This window comes from Chelonoidis abingdonii, chromosome 2 (genome assembly GCF_003597395.2).
Source record: "Chelonoidis abingdonii isolate Lonesome George chromosome 2, CheloAbing_2.0, whole genome shotgun sequence".
NCBI classification, from domain to species: Eukaryota; Metazoa; Chordata; order Testudines; family Testudinidae; genus Chelonoidis; species Chelonoidis abingdonii.
Genome location: NC_133770.1, coordinates 3,697,044 through 3,713,421, shown reverse-complemented (window position 1 = coordinate 3,713,421; position 16,378 = coordinate 3,697,044). Strand labels below are relative to the sequence as shown.

The following is a 16,378-nucleotide window of genomic DNA, read 5'->3' as shown; positions in this document are numbered from 1 at the left end:
TTCTCAGCTTCCTGCCTTTCTTAACATAGTGATTTATTCTTAGTTTTTCCTGTGTTTGTGTAGTTATCTTATTTCTGTGTTCAGTTTTAACACAGCTGTGTTTAGAAGGAAGAGTATCCCCTCTTCTGTTTCTTTCTGTCATCCGTTTTGGACCATTAACGCTCTGCATTTTGCCAAAGATCCCCGGGTTTAAGTCCTGCCAAACCTGCCACAGGTCTTTTCCCTGTAGTGACAGGCATTTGAGCTGCTTTGGTGACAGCCACATTCTGTCCAAGTGTAAGATCAGTTCCAGGTTTAAAGGCAGGTCTCGGAAAGACAGAGAGGCTAGACTGAAGCGCCTTCTAATGGAATGCTCACTAGCCTCGGTGGGGCCCGCCTCCTCCGTCCTCTCATGGATCGGTAACTCGTTAAAAGATAGGAAACAAAGGGTAGGAATAAATGGTCAGTTTTCAGAATGGAGAGAGGTAAATAGTAGTGTCCCCCGGGGTCTGTAGTGGGACCAGTCCTATGCAACATATTCATAAATGATCTGGGAAAAGGGGTAAACAGTGAGGTGCCAAAATTTGCAGATGATACAAAACTACTCAAGATAGTTAAGTCCCAAGCAGACTGTGAAGAGCTACAAAGGGATCTCTCAACACTGGGTGACTGGACAACAAAATGGCAGATGAAATTCAATGTTGATAAATGCAAAGTAATGTACGCTGGAAAACATAATCCCAACTATACATATAAAATGATGGGATCTAAATTAACTGTTACCGCTCAAGAAAGAGATCTTGGAGTGATTGTGGATAGTTCTGACAAAATCTACTCAGTGTGCAATGGCAGTCAAAAAAGCAAACAGAATGTGGGGAATCATTAAGAAAGGGATTGATAATAAGACAGAAAATATCGTAATGCCGCTATATAAATCCATGGTGCACCCACATCTTGAATATTGTTTGGAGATGTGGTCGCCCCATCTCAAAAAAGATATATTGGAAAAAGGTTCAGAGAAGGGCAACAAAAATTATTAGGGGTATGGAATGGCTGCCATATGAGGAGAAATAATAAAACTGACTTTTCATCTTGGAAAAGAGACGACTAAGGGAGGATATGACAGAGGTCTATAAAATCATGACTGGTATGGAGAAAGTAAATAAGGTGTTATTTACTCCTTCTCATAACACAAGAACTAGGGGTCACCAAATGAAATTAATAGGCAGCAGGTTTAAAATAAACAAAAGGAAGTATTTTTTTACACAATGCACAGTCAACCTGTGAACTCCTTGCCAGAGGATGTTGTGAAGGCCAAGACTATTACAGGGTTCAAAAAAGAACTAGATACATTCATAGAGGATAGGTCCATCAATGGCTATTAGCCAGGATGGACAGGGATGGTGTCCCTAGCTTCTGTTGGTCAGAAGCTGGGAATGGACGATGGGATGGGTCACTTGATAATTACCTGTTCTGTTGATTCCCACTGGGGCACCTGGCTTTGGCCACTGTTGGAAGATGGGATACTGGGCTAGATGAACCTTTGGTCTGACCAAGTATAGCCATTCTTATGTTCTTACATTGGCTTCAACGTCTCAGGCCGCTCCAGTGGCTGTTGCAACTCCAGCAGCACCTTGAGAGATGGGGACTTCTACCTCTCCCTCAAGACTTAGTTCTTTATAGCTATCTCTTCAGCTAGAAGAATGGGAGAGCTCAGTGCTCTTATGACAGACCCAGAAGGAGGCCGCCTGTCAGTGTTTTACTCAAAGCCTCTGGAGAGGAGACCAGTCTACTTACACTAGGTGTCAGAAGGGCTCTTACCTTCTACCTTGACAGGACTAAGACCTTCTGGGTTTCTCCAAGGTTATTTGTATAATCCACTGAGAGGATGAAGGAATGCCTTATTCCCACTCAGACTGTCTAATGGGTTGCAATTCAACTTATTTAGAACACGCTGTGATGCGGCCCCCTCACAGAGTGACAGCACGCTCCCCCTGGACCTCAGTCGACAGCTATAGCTCCGCTGAAAGACATTACCATACCAGATATGCGTAGGACTGCAACTTGGTCTTCCATTCCCACCTTTGCCAAGCATTCCGCCATTTTACCTACTTCTAGGGATACTACCTTTGGTGAAGCAGTCCTCCAAACAATCTTGGACTTGCCTCCCCATCAAGTTACTGCTTGGGAGTCTCCTCTGGTGGAGCATCCATAGGGACATATATACTCAAAGGAGGAGGAGAGGTTACTTACCTTATAGGACCTTGAGTACTTTGAGATGCTTTGTGTCTATGGATGCTCCACCTCCCACCGTCCTTCCCCTCAGCTGTACAGGCTCTGCTAGGTGGTAGAGAAGGAACTGAGTGGTGGCGAGTCCACTCCTCCTTATAGGCTCTTGTTTGGAGGCATGAGGGGCTGCTCTGTGCAGGCCTGCAGACGCTGCTTTGCTGTCTCTCATTGAGAGCACATGGCTGTGCATGTGTAACCTTTGGGAGGGCTAGAGTTCGCTTCATTGGCCTTCTCTAGAGGCTAAACCCCCCCAACTCCCATAGAAAAGCAGCTGGAGACCCAGAATTCAGTCTGAGGATTTTCAGCAAGGATTGCACAGGGTCAGTGTCCCCACATTCAAGTCCCAAAAAGAACAAAAGTAATGAACTGAATTAAGTACCAACGTTATAATTCTTACGATAAACATAATGAATAATAATAACTTAATTTCTACAACATAACATGGCAATTTTATAATCCACATACATTGTCTTCACAGTTATGCATAAACAGAAATAAAGAAAACAAATTAAACAGCTCAGTCTCCACAGAAAGATAGTGAGAGGAAACTCAGAGTTCTCAAAAGTTTAGGTTGAATTCACCTGAGTCTGAGTCTTTGACCACCAAATCTGTACATTGTCTGAGTCAAAAGCAACATCTTCCCTCCACTGGCTTGTAGGAATCTTCAGCTGGAATCCATGCAGACTCTTCCTCTGCTGAAATCGCTGTTAGCTAGTCAGCTAACCGATTAACCAATCACTCAGTGAAGTGTATAGATTTAAAACAAACCCTGTTACAAGAAAATGCAAAATATAAATGACTCTTTCCTCAGGATCAAATTTAAATAAAAGCTGGTGAATCATACTAGTTGAGTTAATGTAATTAAAACACTTTGGATAAAATCAATACAACATTGACAGTATACAATTACAATAAAATAAATTACTTTTCCTTCCGAATTTGCCCTTTTTTAAATTAATACTGGCTGTGCTTCACTGTTGTCAGGTTAACAACATCACTAATCTGCTGCAAAATGCTTCAGAGTTAGGGAAAGCAACCTGCTTTCTGCTCCTGGGCTCAGCTTCTCCCAGCCCATGCAGTGTACAATGCAGCTGTTTTGCAAAAGGCCCTGACCACCTGCCCTCCTGGTGTCTGACCCCAGCAACAGGGAACCTATTGGAGCAGACCCAAAACTACCACACCGTAATTCAGAAACTTCTGGATGTGAGTTCTAAATCTGCCTAGCAACAATGACCCTGGAACAACTTATTCCTATCTCCTCCCCTCATAGATCTCTTAAAGCAGTGGTTCTCTACCGATTCACCATTGTGGGCCACATATGTAGTTCTCTATATATTATGTGAGCTGCATCCACGCAATATATAGACTACCTGTATGGCCCTGGGAATGTCACATGGGCCACAGCTGTGTGCTGATTGGGCTGAGGGTTAAGATCCACTGTCTTAAAGAGATATCTCCCTCTTAGGCAAGTTGGTTACACGTGCATCTTATGGTGAGCATACCCATAGGGATAAAACATCTCGAAGAACTAAAGTTACTGTGAGGTAAGTAACCTCTTCTTTTGTGTCACCTGGTAATACAGCATTGAGCATTCCTCCCTCAACTGGCTCTGGCATATCAACTCCCCTTCTATGCAGCAACCCCCGGCTCTTCTGCTGGGAGCACACCCAACCTCCACAAGGAATGGTATCCTCTTTTTACAGGATCCTTATTAGGTATTGGCCTCCTTTCAGATTTGTCATCAGCTCCACCGAGAGAAGGGGAGCTGGTTTAAAATCATTTAGTGTTATTTGCAGTGAATATTAATAGGCCATGATGTTCCCTTAACATCTGCTACCGTGGACAGACTATGCTGTTTCTAAGCCAGACGTTTTATCGCGCATTGAGCGAGGGGAGGAGCCGTGTGTTGGGGATCAGTGGGAATCTCTGGAAGGATTGGAGGGAAGAGTCCAGAAGAAGGAAGGGCTGGTGGAAAGAGAAATGCCTGTGGACCCCAGCGCAGGTGAGTTCTACCAAGTATCACAAACCCACACATCCACTGTAAGGGGTTGACAATGCAGGGTTTGGGTGAGGGCTGCGTGAGAGTCGTCGGCAGGGCTGCTGAGCCCAGTGCGTTGTTACTCATCATCCAACAAGCTGAAGGAAGTTGACAGGAGCGGGGCTGCAGGCCAGTGGGCCACAAAGCGCCCTGTGGTTAGCATATGAGGCTCTGAACTCCCTGTTGGAAGTGGAGCTCCAGAGCACGCTCAGGTGAACTGCTACTCCTGGCTGGCAATAGGAGTCTCTCAGAGCCCTCAAATTACCTGCCAGGCGCATCGTTTTCATGAACTGGATTTGCACTTTAAAACCTACGTCCAGCCACGCCCTGTCTCAGCCCCTGCCAAGCCCCCTTTTCACCCTAACCTCTGCCCAGGCAGAAGTGAACCCACTGAGACAAGAGGATGAAAAGTGGGCATGGCAGGAGCAGCTGTGTGGCCCTGCAGGGAACAATATTACAGAAGTGTGAGGATTCCTTAGGCTCCCCCAGGAAAAGCAATCCATTTCCTAGCAGAGATCTGCTTTCGTGAGGATCACCAGTTCTGCCTCTGTTCAGCTCAGGTTTAAAATCACATGTAAGGGCCTGGTGACTATGAATAAAACACTCATTTCCCCTCATCTCTGTCTCCATCAATAGGCCATGCCATTTCCAACCCTGACATCCTGCCCTGGGCTGAAGGAGGGGAGGAGCCGTGTATCGCGGTCCAGGGGGGTTCGGCGGACAGAGAAATTCCCCTGGAGCCCAGCACAGGTGAGCAATGGGTTCGAACTCGGACTCAGGGGAGTGAACAGCGCCTGGCCCATCAACTTGTATAACCGCATCTGTCTGGATGTGTTTTCTCATCTGTTCTTCCTTCTCTTCACAAAATGTTACTCACCCTTCCACCCATCCCAGACAGCTGTAACCCCAAATCCTTTGCAGAAAGAGGTCAATAGGTGTTGGTAAAACACACACTAATTTGTTTCTGTTTCTCATTAACATAATCACCAGTTTCCATATTTGCCCCTTTACCCTGGATCAAACAAGAGGAAGAACCATATGTTGGGGACCATCAGGAATTGGGGGAAGGAAGAATTCTCACAGGCTTCAACATGGGTGAGCAGTGAATTGATCCTGCAGGCTGCTCTTGTGCAAAATTCCCATTGGCTTTGGGGGGGAGTGGGTGTGACGGGTTGCCCTCCTGCTCTGGGATGCCTCCTGATGTACTAGGGTTCCACTGCGCCTGCCTGACCCACCAGCCTGGGTTCCTTTAACACTGTACTGCTATGCAGCCTGTCAAGCCCTTCCCCAGGCTTCAGGCTGCACTTTACCAGCACACATACGGGTAAGGACACCCCCAGGTGCAGAAACACACAGACACGGAGATCAGCTCTGCGTGGGAAGGCTCAGCTAAGGAACTGCCCAGTTACTCAAGTGCCTTCCCCACCCCCACCCCCCGATGTAAACCCAAAAGAACTGTACAGCACAAGTTCATAAAATTCAATCTCTCCCTCAATGTGGAGAGAGAGATGCATGGCTTTTTGCCCCCCAGTTATGAATTCCACAAACTGGTTTTAGAGAAAAAAAAAAGTTTAACTACAAAAGATAATTTGAAGTAATCATGAGTGATAGCAAATAGACCAAAGCAGATTACCTTAGTAAATAAACAAAACCTGCAAACTGAGCTTAAATCACTACATAGGAAGGATATAAATTAGCAAATTCTCACCCTGAATGATAAATGGGCTGGCAGATTCATAAGGCACAAACTGCCTTGGTTTGCCCAGGTTTTCATACTCAGGTTAAAAATCCTTCTAGCCGGGGACCATCACTTCCCACAGTTCAGTTCTTGGGCCCCAGGTATTTCCAGGAGTGTTGTTGCAGAGAGAGTGAGGTCCCCCCCCATGATGTCATTTTCCCCCTTTTATATCTTCTCCCCACTTGCTGGAAAGCTCTTTTGCTGTGACCTGGGTCAGACATTGTGCAGTGCTATCTCTGAGAGCTTTCTATTGTAGACGGTTCCTGGGGTAATCCTTGTGTTTGTGTGTATTTCCTCAATAAGCCAGTAACATTGTTTGGCCTTTTTACTGTTGTACCTGAAAGGGTGCTTGTGGATGTTTCAACCCAACGTGTCTCAGTAACACATACATAGCCAAACTTCATAACTTCACATACGACAATAGCACATACAATCCAACGAGATATTAATGTCTAGCAGAGCAAGACTTTTAGAGTGATACCTCACAAGACAGACTTTGTACAAAAGATACCCTAACTACATGACAGTGGTGAATATTGAAGTGTCAGTGTGTCCCAGTGGGGCTCTAAGGGATTGAAACATCTCAAAGGAGGTGAGCGGAGTAGCTACCTGCGGCTCCTCGGAGCTCCTCCGCCTCTGTGTGCTCTTAACTGTTCTAAGTGATCGTTTGTTGTTTGTATTGCAGTCCTGAAGCAGGGCCCCATTGTGCTAGCTGCTGTGTGAACACACAAGAAAAAGATAATCTCTGCCCTAAAGGGTTTACAGTCTAATAGTAGTAGGCATCTTTCAGTTTTGGGAGCCCATAGGTGTGCGCCCCTGAGAGGTAAAGAATTTACTCAGTTGGTTTTATGGCTAAAGAGACCCACTTGAGAGAGAGAATCTCTGCCGCATCTGTCACATTTAAAGGTGGTGTCTTGACCCTTTGGGCTCTGCCTTCTGCAAGCTCTTTTCTCCTCTCCTGAACTGGATGTCTTCCTCTTGGAACTCCGGAGACCTTTTGTTAAGCTCTTGTTTCCAAAGGCTATGGTCTTGAGTGTGATCTTCCCATTTGTCCACATCCACATCCACTTCTTTGAGGTCTCGCTTGCACACATCCTTGAAATGCAATTTTGGGAGTCCTTTGGGTCTATTTCCAGTTTGCTGTAGAGGATGTCCTTTGGGATGTGCCCATCATTCATTCTGCACACATGCCTAAGCTAGCGGAGGTGTCTCTGTTGGAGGAGTGTTTGCATGCTGGGTATGCTGGCCCGTTTGAGCACCTCAGTGTTGGTGACTATCCCTCCAGGAGAGTCCAAAGATTCAATGAAGGCAACGCATATGAAAGCTGTTGAGCCTCTTTTTATCAGGTCCCTGTCTCGCTCCCATACAAAAGTGTGCTGATAACACATGCATGCTACACACAGATCTTTGTGTGTTCTGTCAGTTTGTTGTTTTACCAGACCCTCTTGTTTGGTCTAGACATTGTTGTGGTGGCTTTTCCAATGGAGATGTTGAGTTCCATTTCAAGTGAAAGGTTGATTGCGATAGTGGACCCCAGGTATGTGAACTCATTCAACACTTAGAGTTCATAGTTGTTGATCTTGATGGCGGGTGTTTCCTCAGCTCCTTGGCATGTCTTTTTTAGGCTTATAGTAAGCCTGAAGTCTTGACAGGCTTTGGAAGAACTGTCCATTAGGCTTTGAAGGTGAGCTTCTGTGTGGGTTGTCACTGCTGCATCGTCAGCGAAGAGAAGGTGTTGTATAAGGGCCTCCCAAGTCTTGGTTTTAAATCTGAGTCTTTCAAGATTGAACAGCTTTCCATCAGACCTTGTGTGCAAGTAGATTCCCCTAGTTGAGGAACCAATGCTTGTTTCAGTAGCAGGGAGAAGATCATCCCAAAGAGAACTGGGGCAAGTACAGAGCCTTGCTTAACACCACTACGAATCTTGAAAGCCTCAGAACACTGAGCCGTCATATTGGACTGTGGTGTACATGTTTTCGTGGAGGGATCGAATCATGCTTAAGAGCTTGGGGGGGGGGCATCCAGTCTTTTCTAGAAGTGGAAATAGCCCGCTTCCACTGACAAAGTCAAAAGCCTTTGTGAGATCGATGAAGGCTATGTAGAGCGGTTTCTTTTGTTCCCTGCATTTCTCTTGTAGTTGTTTCAGTAGAGGAGATTGTCGAAAGTAGATCTTTCAGCTCTGAAGCCGCACTGTGATTCAGGATAGATTCTGCCTGCAAGGGTCTGAAGTCTATTCTAGACAACTCAGGCAAAGGCTTTTCCCATAATACTAAGAACGGAAATGTCATGATAGTTGTTATAGTCACTCCTGTCACCCTTGTCTTTATAGAGTGATGATGTTGATGTCTCTCATTTCTTATGCTACTTTGCCTTCTTTCCAGCACAGGCAGAGCAACTTATGAAGATGTTGCAGTAGAACAGATTTTCTGCATTTTATGACCTCAGACAGTATGTATTTTTTTTCCAGGGGCCTTTCCAATGGGGAGGCCATCTATGGCAAGGCTAAGCTCCTGGACAGTTGGTTCATTGTCGAGTTAGTTCATAACAAGCAGGCTTTTGATGGTGGTGATGGCTATGTCCGTAACAATATTTTAATGAGAGTAAAGCTCAGAGTGATATTCTACACAGCGATCCATCTGCTTAGTGCGGTCATTGATTGTTTCCCCTGTTGTTGATTTCAATGGGGCTGTCTTCTTTGAAGTTGGACCTAAGGCTTTCTTGATCCCGTAATACATGTTTCTGATGTTGTCTGCATCAGCTGCTACTTGGATGCTTTCACATAAGTGCAGCCAATAGTCATTGGCGCAGTGTCGAGCAGTTTGTTGTACCTTGGTTTTTGCCACTCTCAACACTAGTAAGGCTTTTTCATTTAGGTATCTCTTGTAGTTGGTCTGGGCTGTGCGTTTAGCTTCTGTGGCTGGTGTCAAGACACTGGAATATGCGTCAAACCAGTCATTGGTCTTGTTTTCCTTCTTACTAAAGACACACAGCTGCATCGTAGATTGTGTTCTTCAGTTGCTCCCGCTTCAGCTGGGTGCTTGTGGCACAATCACTGGAGGCAAGGGCCTGTTGTAGTACAAGCGTGAGTAGTGTTTTGGCTTGTCCAAGGCTGTGATCAAGTGTCTTGATGTTCTTGGTCTTTTAGCCTCAAGATGAAAACCTTGTCTGTGTCTCTGGGACCTTGAAGTCAAAACATTATCTGTGTTCTTGTACTGCTGTGACTTTTCTTGGTTCGCTATGACACTGAGGTTAATACAAAGACATCCTTTTACTTTAGATTTGTGTATTTTCTTTGGTTTAAGTTTGATCTTGCTGCATGCCAGAGAATTGTCTGTGTTGCAGTCAGCATTTTGATAACTGTGGGTAATGAGGACAATGTTAAGGTTGGCATGCCTTGTGATAATAAGATCCACTTGGTGCCAGTGGCCAGATCTGGGATGTTTCCAAGACACTTTGTGTTGCGACCTTGTCTGGAAGAATAAGTTTGTTACACCGAGATAATAGGAATGAAATTCTAGCAGTCTCTGATTGTTTACATTTATCTTACCAGTTCCGTGTTGACCAAGACAGTTGGTCCATGCTTTATGATCAGCTCCCATCCTTGCATTAAGTCCCCTAGCAGGAAAACATATTTGTGTTTTACAGTCCTGCTGATGGTGGTGTCCAACTGGTTGTAGAACTGATCCTTGATGTCAGAAGACAGGGGAGTGTTGGGGCATACACACTCACAAGGTTGACTGGGCCCTCAGATGTGAACAAGTGTGGTGCCAAAATTCTCTCTGATCCATTTGTAGGTGGCTCAGTCATCCCCCAAAGTGAGTTCTTGATGGTAAATCCCACTCCGTTCTCTCGTGTTTCTTCTGTACATTTCTCCTGCCAGATAAATGTGTAGTCTTTTTTTCTCTGAGAGATCCGCTTGATGCTAGCTGAGCTTCTTGGAGGGATGCGATATCCACGTTGAATTGTTTCAGCTCGTCGTTGATCACGGGAGTTTTACATGCATCGTTGACCTGTTGAAGGTCCTCAGGCAATCCAGTTGTTATGGTGTGAACGTTCCAGCACCCTATCTTTAAGGAAGTTTTCTTTCTTTTACTTGATTTACCTGGTGCATTGGTCACAGGGCCCTTGTCAAGTTATAAAATTCTAAGCTCCAAGCACCCATTTGAAGCAGGCAGACTGTGGCAGGACAACACCCTATAGTCTAGGGGCTGTCCAGTTTTATGGTGGGCGGTTGTTGTCCAGTAAGATATGATGATCTCTCCCACCATCAGAGACAGCCGCTGGTGCTCAACTCTACGCCAATAGAGTAAGAGCTTAGAACCGGTGACTGCTGCCTCCCAAGTCGTGTTGACGCTTGAGGTGAAGCTGGAGTACCTCTCCAGGGCGCAAGCCTGGGAAAATGATATGGAGGCCCTGAGTTGCCCATGCATCAGGACCCGCCTCTCGGCATCACTGGTAAAATCCAGAGGAGAGGAAGAAGCAATACGTCTGGTACCTGATCTGCTGCAGGAGTTGCCGGAAAGATACTAAAATATTAGTACCTGACCGCCTTTGGGGCTCCCCTGCAGATTTTCTATCTGAGTTTACTCGCATAGATTTACATTCCCCTGAATTCACCCACAAGGCAGTGGGGCTTTTCTGTGAGGATTTGCTCCCTTAGCCTTATGCCCTCCCAGACTACCCACAAAGCAGTGGGTTTGAGGAGCCACAGGTAGTACCATCTACTCTCATTATGGTAGCAGGCATAGCCTGACCTGATGCTTACAGTCTAATAACCCCATTGTAAATGTATAGACATTACATAATAGTGGATGTCAGTCACAGCTCCCCCCCGTGTGACTAATGAGAGCAGTTGATCCTGTGTTTGAGTATTTGATGGGATGCAGAAGAACGGGGCCCCTTCTTTACCTTGCCCCCATTCCTTCTGCGGGGAAATGTTTACTCCTCGACACCCAGCTTGGAGTGGTGGTTTCAGGCTCATAACATCAGTCGTGCTGTGATGCAGGAGGTATGTGAGCTAGAAGTGTCATGACATCCAACCCAAATTGCGCTGTCTAGCACACAAGATTTCAAGCCAAGACCAGCCCTACTTCAGGTCTGTTGAGTTCATACACTGAGGCAATAAATTATTCATTGGGCCATTAAAAAGCGTCAGGGTTTTTTCTGCACAGCATCTCTTAGCCAGGAAAGCTTTCTTTCCAGATCAAAGCACTAATGCCCATCTCTCTCTCTCTCTCTCTCTGTAATCTAGCAAATGATGGGACAGCAAGCAAAGAGGAGGAGAAGCTCCAGGAAGGATGTCTGGAAAAGTTAGAACCACAAGCGGAGGTTTTGCAGAGCCTACAGCAGGGAGTGGCTGCACAGCTGTCTAACCCTGCAGTCATCAGAATGGAGCAATCAACCCAGTGTGGCCGAGACTTCAGCCTGCTCAAGGGCTTCGTAGTGCAGCCGGGGGAGAAGCCCTTTGCCTGCAGTGAATGCGGGAAAAGCTTCCGGCTGAAGGGGAATTTGGTCAAGCATCTGCGGAGCCACGCCAAGGTGCGGCCCTACAAGTGCACCGAGTGCGAGAAGAGCTTCAACTGCCAGTCAGACCTGCTGCGACACCAGATGATTCACCGTGGGGAGAAGCCCTACAAGTGCAGCGAGTGCGAGAAGAGCTACAGCCGCAAGGTGTATCTGCTTAACCACCAGCGTGTGCACACAGGGGAGCGGCCCTTCCAGTGCACGGTGTGCGAGAAAAGCTTCCGGCAGAAGGCCGTGCTCAACTCGCACCAGCGCCTGCACACAGGCGAGCGCCCCTACAAGTGCACCCAGTGCGACAACAGCTTCAGCGAGAAGTCCAAGCTCAACAACCACTACCGCATCCACACGGGAGAGTGGCCTTACAAGTGCACCAAGTGTGACAAGAGCTACAGCCGCAAGGTGTACCTGCTCAACCACCAGCGCCTGCACACCGGCGAGCGGCCCTTCCAGTGCACTGAGTGCAGCAAGAGCTTCATGCTCAGGACGAGCTTCATGAAGCACCAAAGAAATCACGTGGAAGAGAGACCCCACCAGGACGGCCCGGCTGCTAAAAGCCACGTTGGGTCTGTCGATCATCAGGGTAATGACCCGGGAGAAGGGCTGAAATGCCACATTGAGTGTGGAAAAAGCTTCACGGGGAAGCCTGAGCTAGAGACGCACCAGCAGGTCCATGTCAGGGAGTGGCCACATCAGTGTGGCACATGTGAGAAAAGCTTCCGATACGAGGAATCTCTGACAGAACATCTGAGTCTCCACAGCACAGAGCAAGGGCATCCAGAGGTTTCTCGGAGCGCCGGCCAGGGAGCAGAGGCCGGACTCCTGGTTGTAAAGACGGAAGATACGTGGTAGCCAGTGGAGTTAACGTAGCAGGTGCGTTAGTCGGACAAAAGGCAAGAGGAGGAGTTGAAACGTCCATGGTTTAGAGAGAGCGTCACCTCATCAGATCTGACTGTGTCTGAGCCCCTGGAGGAGAGGTGGAAACCCAGCCAGTGGACTTCCTTCTGTCACCGCCTGAAAGGGGAACCAGGGACACTAGCTGAGGAGGATTCTTCTCTCTCAACTGAAAATGCAGCAACGGCACCGTGGGGACACGCAGGGGAACCAGCTTCTGCTTGGGAAACATCCCCACACGATGGCAGGTGGACGGGACCGTGTGAGGAAGAACTGGAAGGGACATGAATGACTGGGAGTAGAGGGGGATGGGCACTCTGTATAGAAGGCCTGTCGCTGGGCCTCACTGGACGAGACTGAATTGCAATTGCTTGAGCTATAAACTGACATCTCAAGTTCAGCCTCGTGGCCCAGGTCCAATATAGTTTCGGAGGCTTGGTCTGCTCTTGTTACTAATGCAACCCTCGCTTTAGCCTTCACGCACCTTGAGGTCATGTGAATTCTCTAGTGACTCCAGCAGAAGAGGGACTCAGGAGTAAAATAAAAAGGGGAGATAATGAGAAATGCCCTGAAAAAATTGGGAACAGATGGGAAGTTAGTACTGCCGGTAAATTCAAAGAGATGTTCTCCCCGAGTCCTGATGCAGGAACTATCTGGGCAGGTTACTCTGTGTGTGTGTGTGTGTGTGTGTGGCGGGGGGGGGGGAGGCCGGGGAATAGTTGAGCTGCTTATTACCATGTAACATGTACAAATCTGATCATGACTCTTAAGACCTAAAGTTAACACTGTCACCTCATCCTTCAGAGTGAGAAGGTGGTTGTTCCCACCTCCCCTGCAACACCACCTGGCCTTTTCATTTCATTTTATATTGATGTATATACTATAATTAGCATTGTCCACTGTCACCCAAGGCTTAACAGGGCCTCTTGAATGAGTCCAGCAATAGGGACACGTACTGGTACATCGCAGCGAGCTTGCAGGTATATGCTACAGTGTTCAGGATATTGTAAATATCATTAAGAAGCAAATCACACTTTTAACATGGACCCTACTGCAATGTGTAGAGACAGGCAGTGGGGTAACGGTGCTCTTGCTTTCTCCTTCCAGCTGCTCATGTGCTGCTTCAGTCCCTCTTGCATTGGTTCTCTCCTTACTGATTTTTAATATGTTTACACTAATCAGGAAGCAGAACCTTCACTCCCACCCAAAAGATGCTGCTAACTCTTGCAATCTTGTCTCAAGTCTTGGGATACTGGGTGTTTTTCAATACCCATCTCTTAGTGGCAACTGATTACAGGAGGCTCTAAGCTTTTGTTTAACACCTCCAACACCCCACCCCCCTACACACACACACACTTCTGTTCCTTGTTATGGAGAAAAACTTGAAAATGTGACCAAGTCCGGTGGCACCTTAAAGACTAACAGATTTATTTGGGCACAAGCTTTCGTGGATAAAAAACCCACTTCTTGAGATGCATGGAGTGAAAAATACAGCTTGTAATTTTCACTCCATGCATCTGAAGAAGTGGGTTTTCTGCCTATGAAAACTTATGCCCACATAAACCTGTTAGTCTTTAAGGTGCTAAATCTCAGAAGGCAAAAAAAACCTGAACATTTATTAGTTTTTAAATCATGATTTTGAGGGGCCTGGCTCACGATTTTTGAACCTGTGGCATTGGCAGTGATTCAAGTATCTCTTCTGTGGCTACATCACATGGGTGGAGCCCTCCCTGTACAGAGACTGCTCAAGGCCTGTGTCCCATAGCGGTTACCCCATTTCAGCAGCTTGCGGCCTGACTCTTATCTCATGTAGGGGAGTGTTACTCCTTTGACTTCAGTGGAGTTACTGTTAATTTACACCACTGTGAGTGAGAGTAGACTCAGCACCTGTGTTTTCCTCGTAGATTTTCCTCAAAGCATGTCTGTCATTCCTCACAATACCCCTTTCCTAACAAAGCCTTCCTTTTGATAACACTCTGTGCCTCTCTGGCTGCTGAGTTTAACCCATCCTCTGTATCATCATTTCTGTTTTGTATACTGTGTTTTAAAAACTGATTTTGTGATTGATGAGAACTAAAGGCAAAATTTAAGAATATGAGGGTGTCTTATTTACTTGAGCAATACAATTAGGAAACAAAAAAAAATACCCATTGCCAATGTCATAAGAGCATAAGAGTGGCCCTACTGGATCAGACTAATGGTCTTTCTAGCCCAGTATCCCGTCTTCTGACAGTGGCCAGTCCCAGATGCTCCAGGCAGTTGGAGGTTTAGGGACATCTGGTGTATAGGGTTGCATTCCTTGGCCATCCTGGCTATAGCCATTGATGAACCTTTCCTCCACGAATTTACCTAATTTTTTTTAACCTAGCTATAGTTTTGGCCTTCACACTGTCCACTGGCAATGACTTCCAAAGGTTTACTGTGTGGTGTGTTTCAGAGTAGCAGTCGTGTTAGTCTGTATCTGCAAAAAGAACAGGAGTACTTGTGGCACCTTAGAGACTAACAAATTTATTTCAGCATGAGCTTCTGTGAGCTACAGCTCACTTCTTCGGATGCATAGAATGGAATACACAGGAGATATTTATGCATACAGAGAACATGAAAAGGTAGAAGTATGCATACCAACAGGAAGAGTCTAATCAATTGAGATGAGCTATCGTCAGGAGAAAAAATCGTTTGGAGTGATAATTGAGATGACCCATAGAAGGTGTGAGGAGAACTTAACATAGGGAAATAGATTCAATTAGTGCAATGACCCAATCATTCCCAGTCTCTGTTTAGACCTAAGTTAATTGTATCTAATTTGCATATTAATTCGAGTTCAGCAGTCTCTCTTTGGAGTTTGTTTTTGAAGTTTTTTTGATGGCAAAATGCCACCTTCAGTCTGTCACTGAGTGGTTAGAGAGAGTTGAAGTGTTTCCCACTGTTTTTGTATTTATGATTCCTGATGTCAGATTGTGTCCATTTATTCTTTTGCGTAGACTGTCCGGTTTGGCAAATGTGCACGGCAGAGGGCATTGCTGGCACATGACGGCATATATCACATTGATAGATGTGCAGGTGAACGAGCCCCTGATGGCGTGCTGATGATTAGATCCTATGATGGTGTCCCTTGAAAATCGTGGACAGAGTTGGCATCAGCTTTGTGCAAGGATAGGTTCCTGGTTAGTGTTTATGTTCATGTGTGCGGTGCTGGTGAGTATTTGCTTCAGTTGGGAACTGTAGTGAGGACTGGCCGTCTCCCAAGATCTTGAGAGTGAGGATCATCTTTAAGGTAGTTATAGAACTTTTGATGATGCGCTGGAGAGTTTGTAGGTGATGGCTAGTGTTTCTGTTATTTCTTTGTTGGCCGTCCTGTAGTAGGTGGTTCTGGGTACTCTTCTGGCTCTGTCAATCTGTTTTCACTTCAGCGGGGTATTGTTTTAAGAATGCTTGATAGATCTGTAGGTGTTTATCTCTGTCTGAGAGATTGACAAATACGTTATTTTAGAGCTTGGCTGTAGACAATATCATGTGGTGTGTCCTGGATGAAACTGGATCTGGTAAGTTAGCGTCAGGGTTTCCGGTATAGGTGGTGGTTATGTGACCATCGCTTATTGCACAGTAGTGTCTAGAAATGGACCGCTGGATTGGTCTAGGCTGGGTTGATGTGGGATGGAAATTGTTAAAATCAGTCGAATTCCTCGAGGGCTTCTTTCCATGAGTTCATATGATGATGGTGTCATCACTGTAGCTCTAGTAGAGTAGGGGCATTAGGGAACGAGAGCTAAGAGCATTGTTCTAAGTCAGCCATAAGATGTTGGCATACGTGGGGCCATGCGGGTACCCATAGAAGAGTCGCTGACTTGAGGAATATATTGTCCCAAATGTGAAATAGTTGTGGGTGAGGCAAAGTCACAACGTTCAGCCACCAGGTTAGC

At 46.2% G+C, this 16,378-nt stretch overlaps 2 protein-coding genes across 2 annotated transcripts in view; one reads left to right on the top strand and one right to left on the bottom strand.

Moving 5' to 3' along the window:
• The window catches only part of LOC116828393 (uncharacterized), a 666,188-nt gene that overhangs the window by 116,613 nt on the left and 533,197 nt on the right, over positions 1–16,378 (bottom strand). The gene's annotated exons all lie outside the window — the stretch shown is intronic.
• The window catches only part of LOC116828389 (uncharacterized), a 29,555-nt gene continuing 15,959 nt past the window's right edge, over positions 2,783–16,378 (top strand). The window contains exons 1-5 of the mRNA XM_075061928.1: positions 2,783–3,954; positions 4,115–4,270; positions 4,943–5,056; positions 5,297–5,401; positions 11,296–12,412. Coding sequence (XP_074918029.1) covers positions 3,900–3,954; positions 4,115–4,270; positions 4,943–5,056; positions 5,297–5,401; positions 11,296–12,412 — 1,547 coding nt within the window. The 5' untranslated portion in view covers positions 2,783–3,899. The remainder of the gene's footprint in view (positions 3,955–4,114; positions 4,271–4,942; positions 5,057–5,296; positions 5,402–11,295; positions 12,413–16,378) is intronic.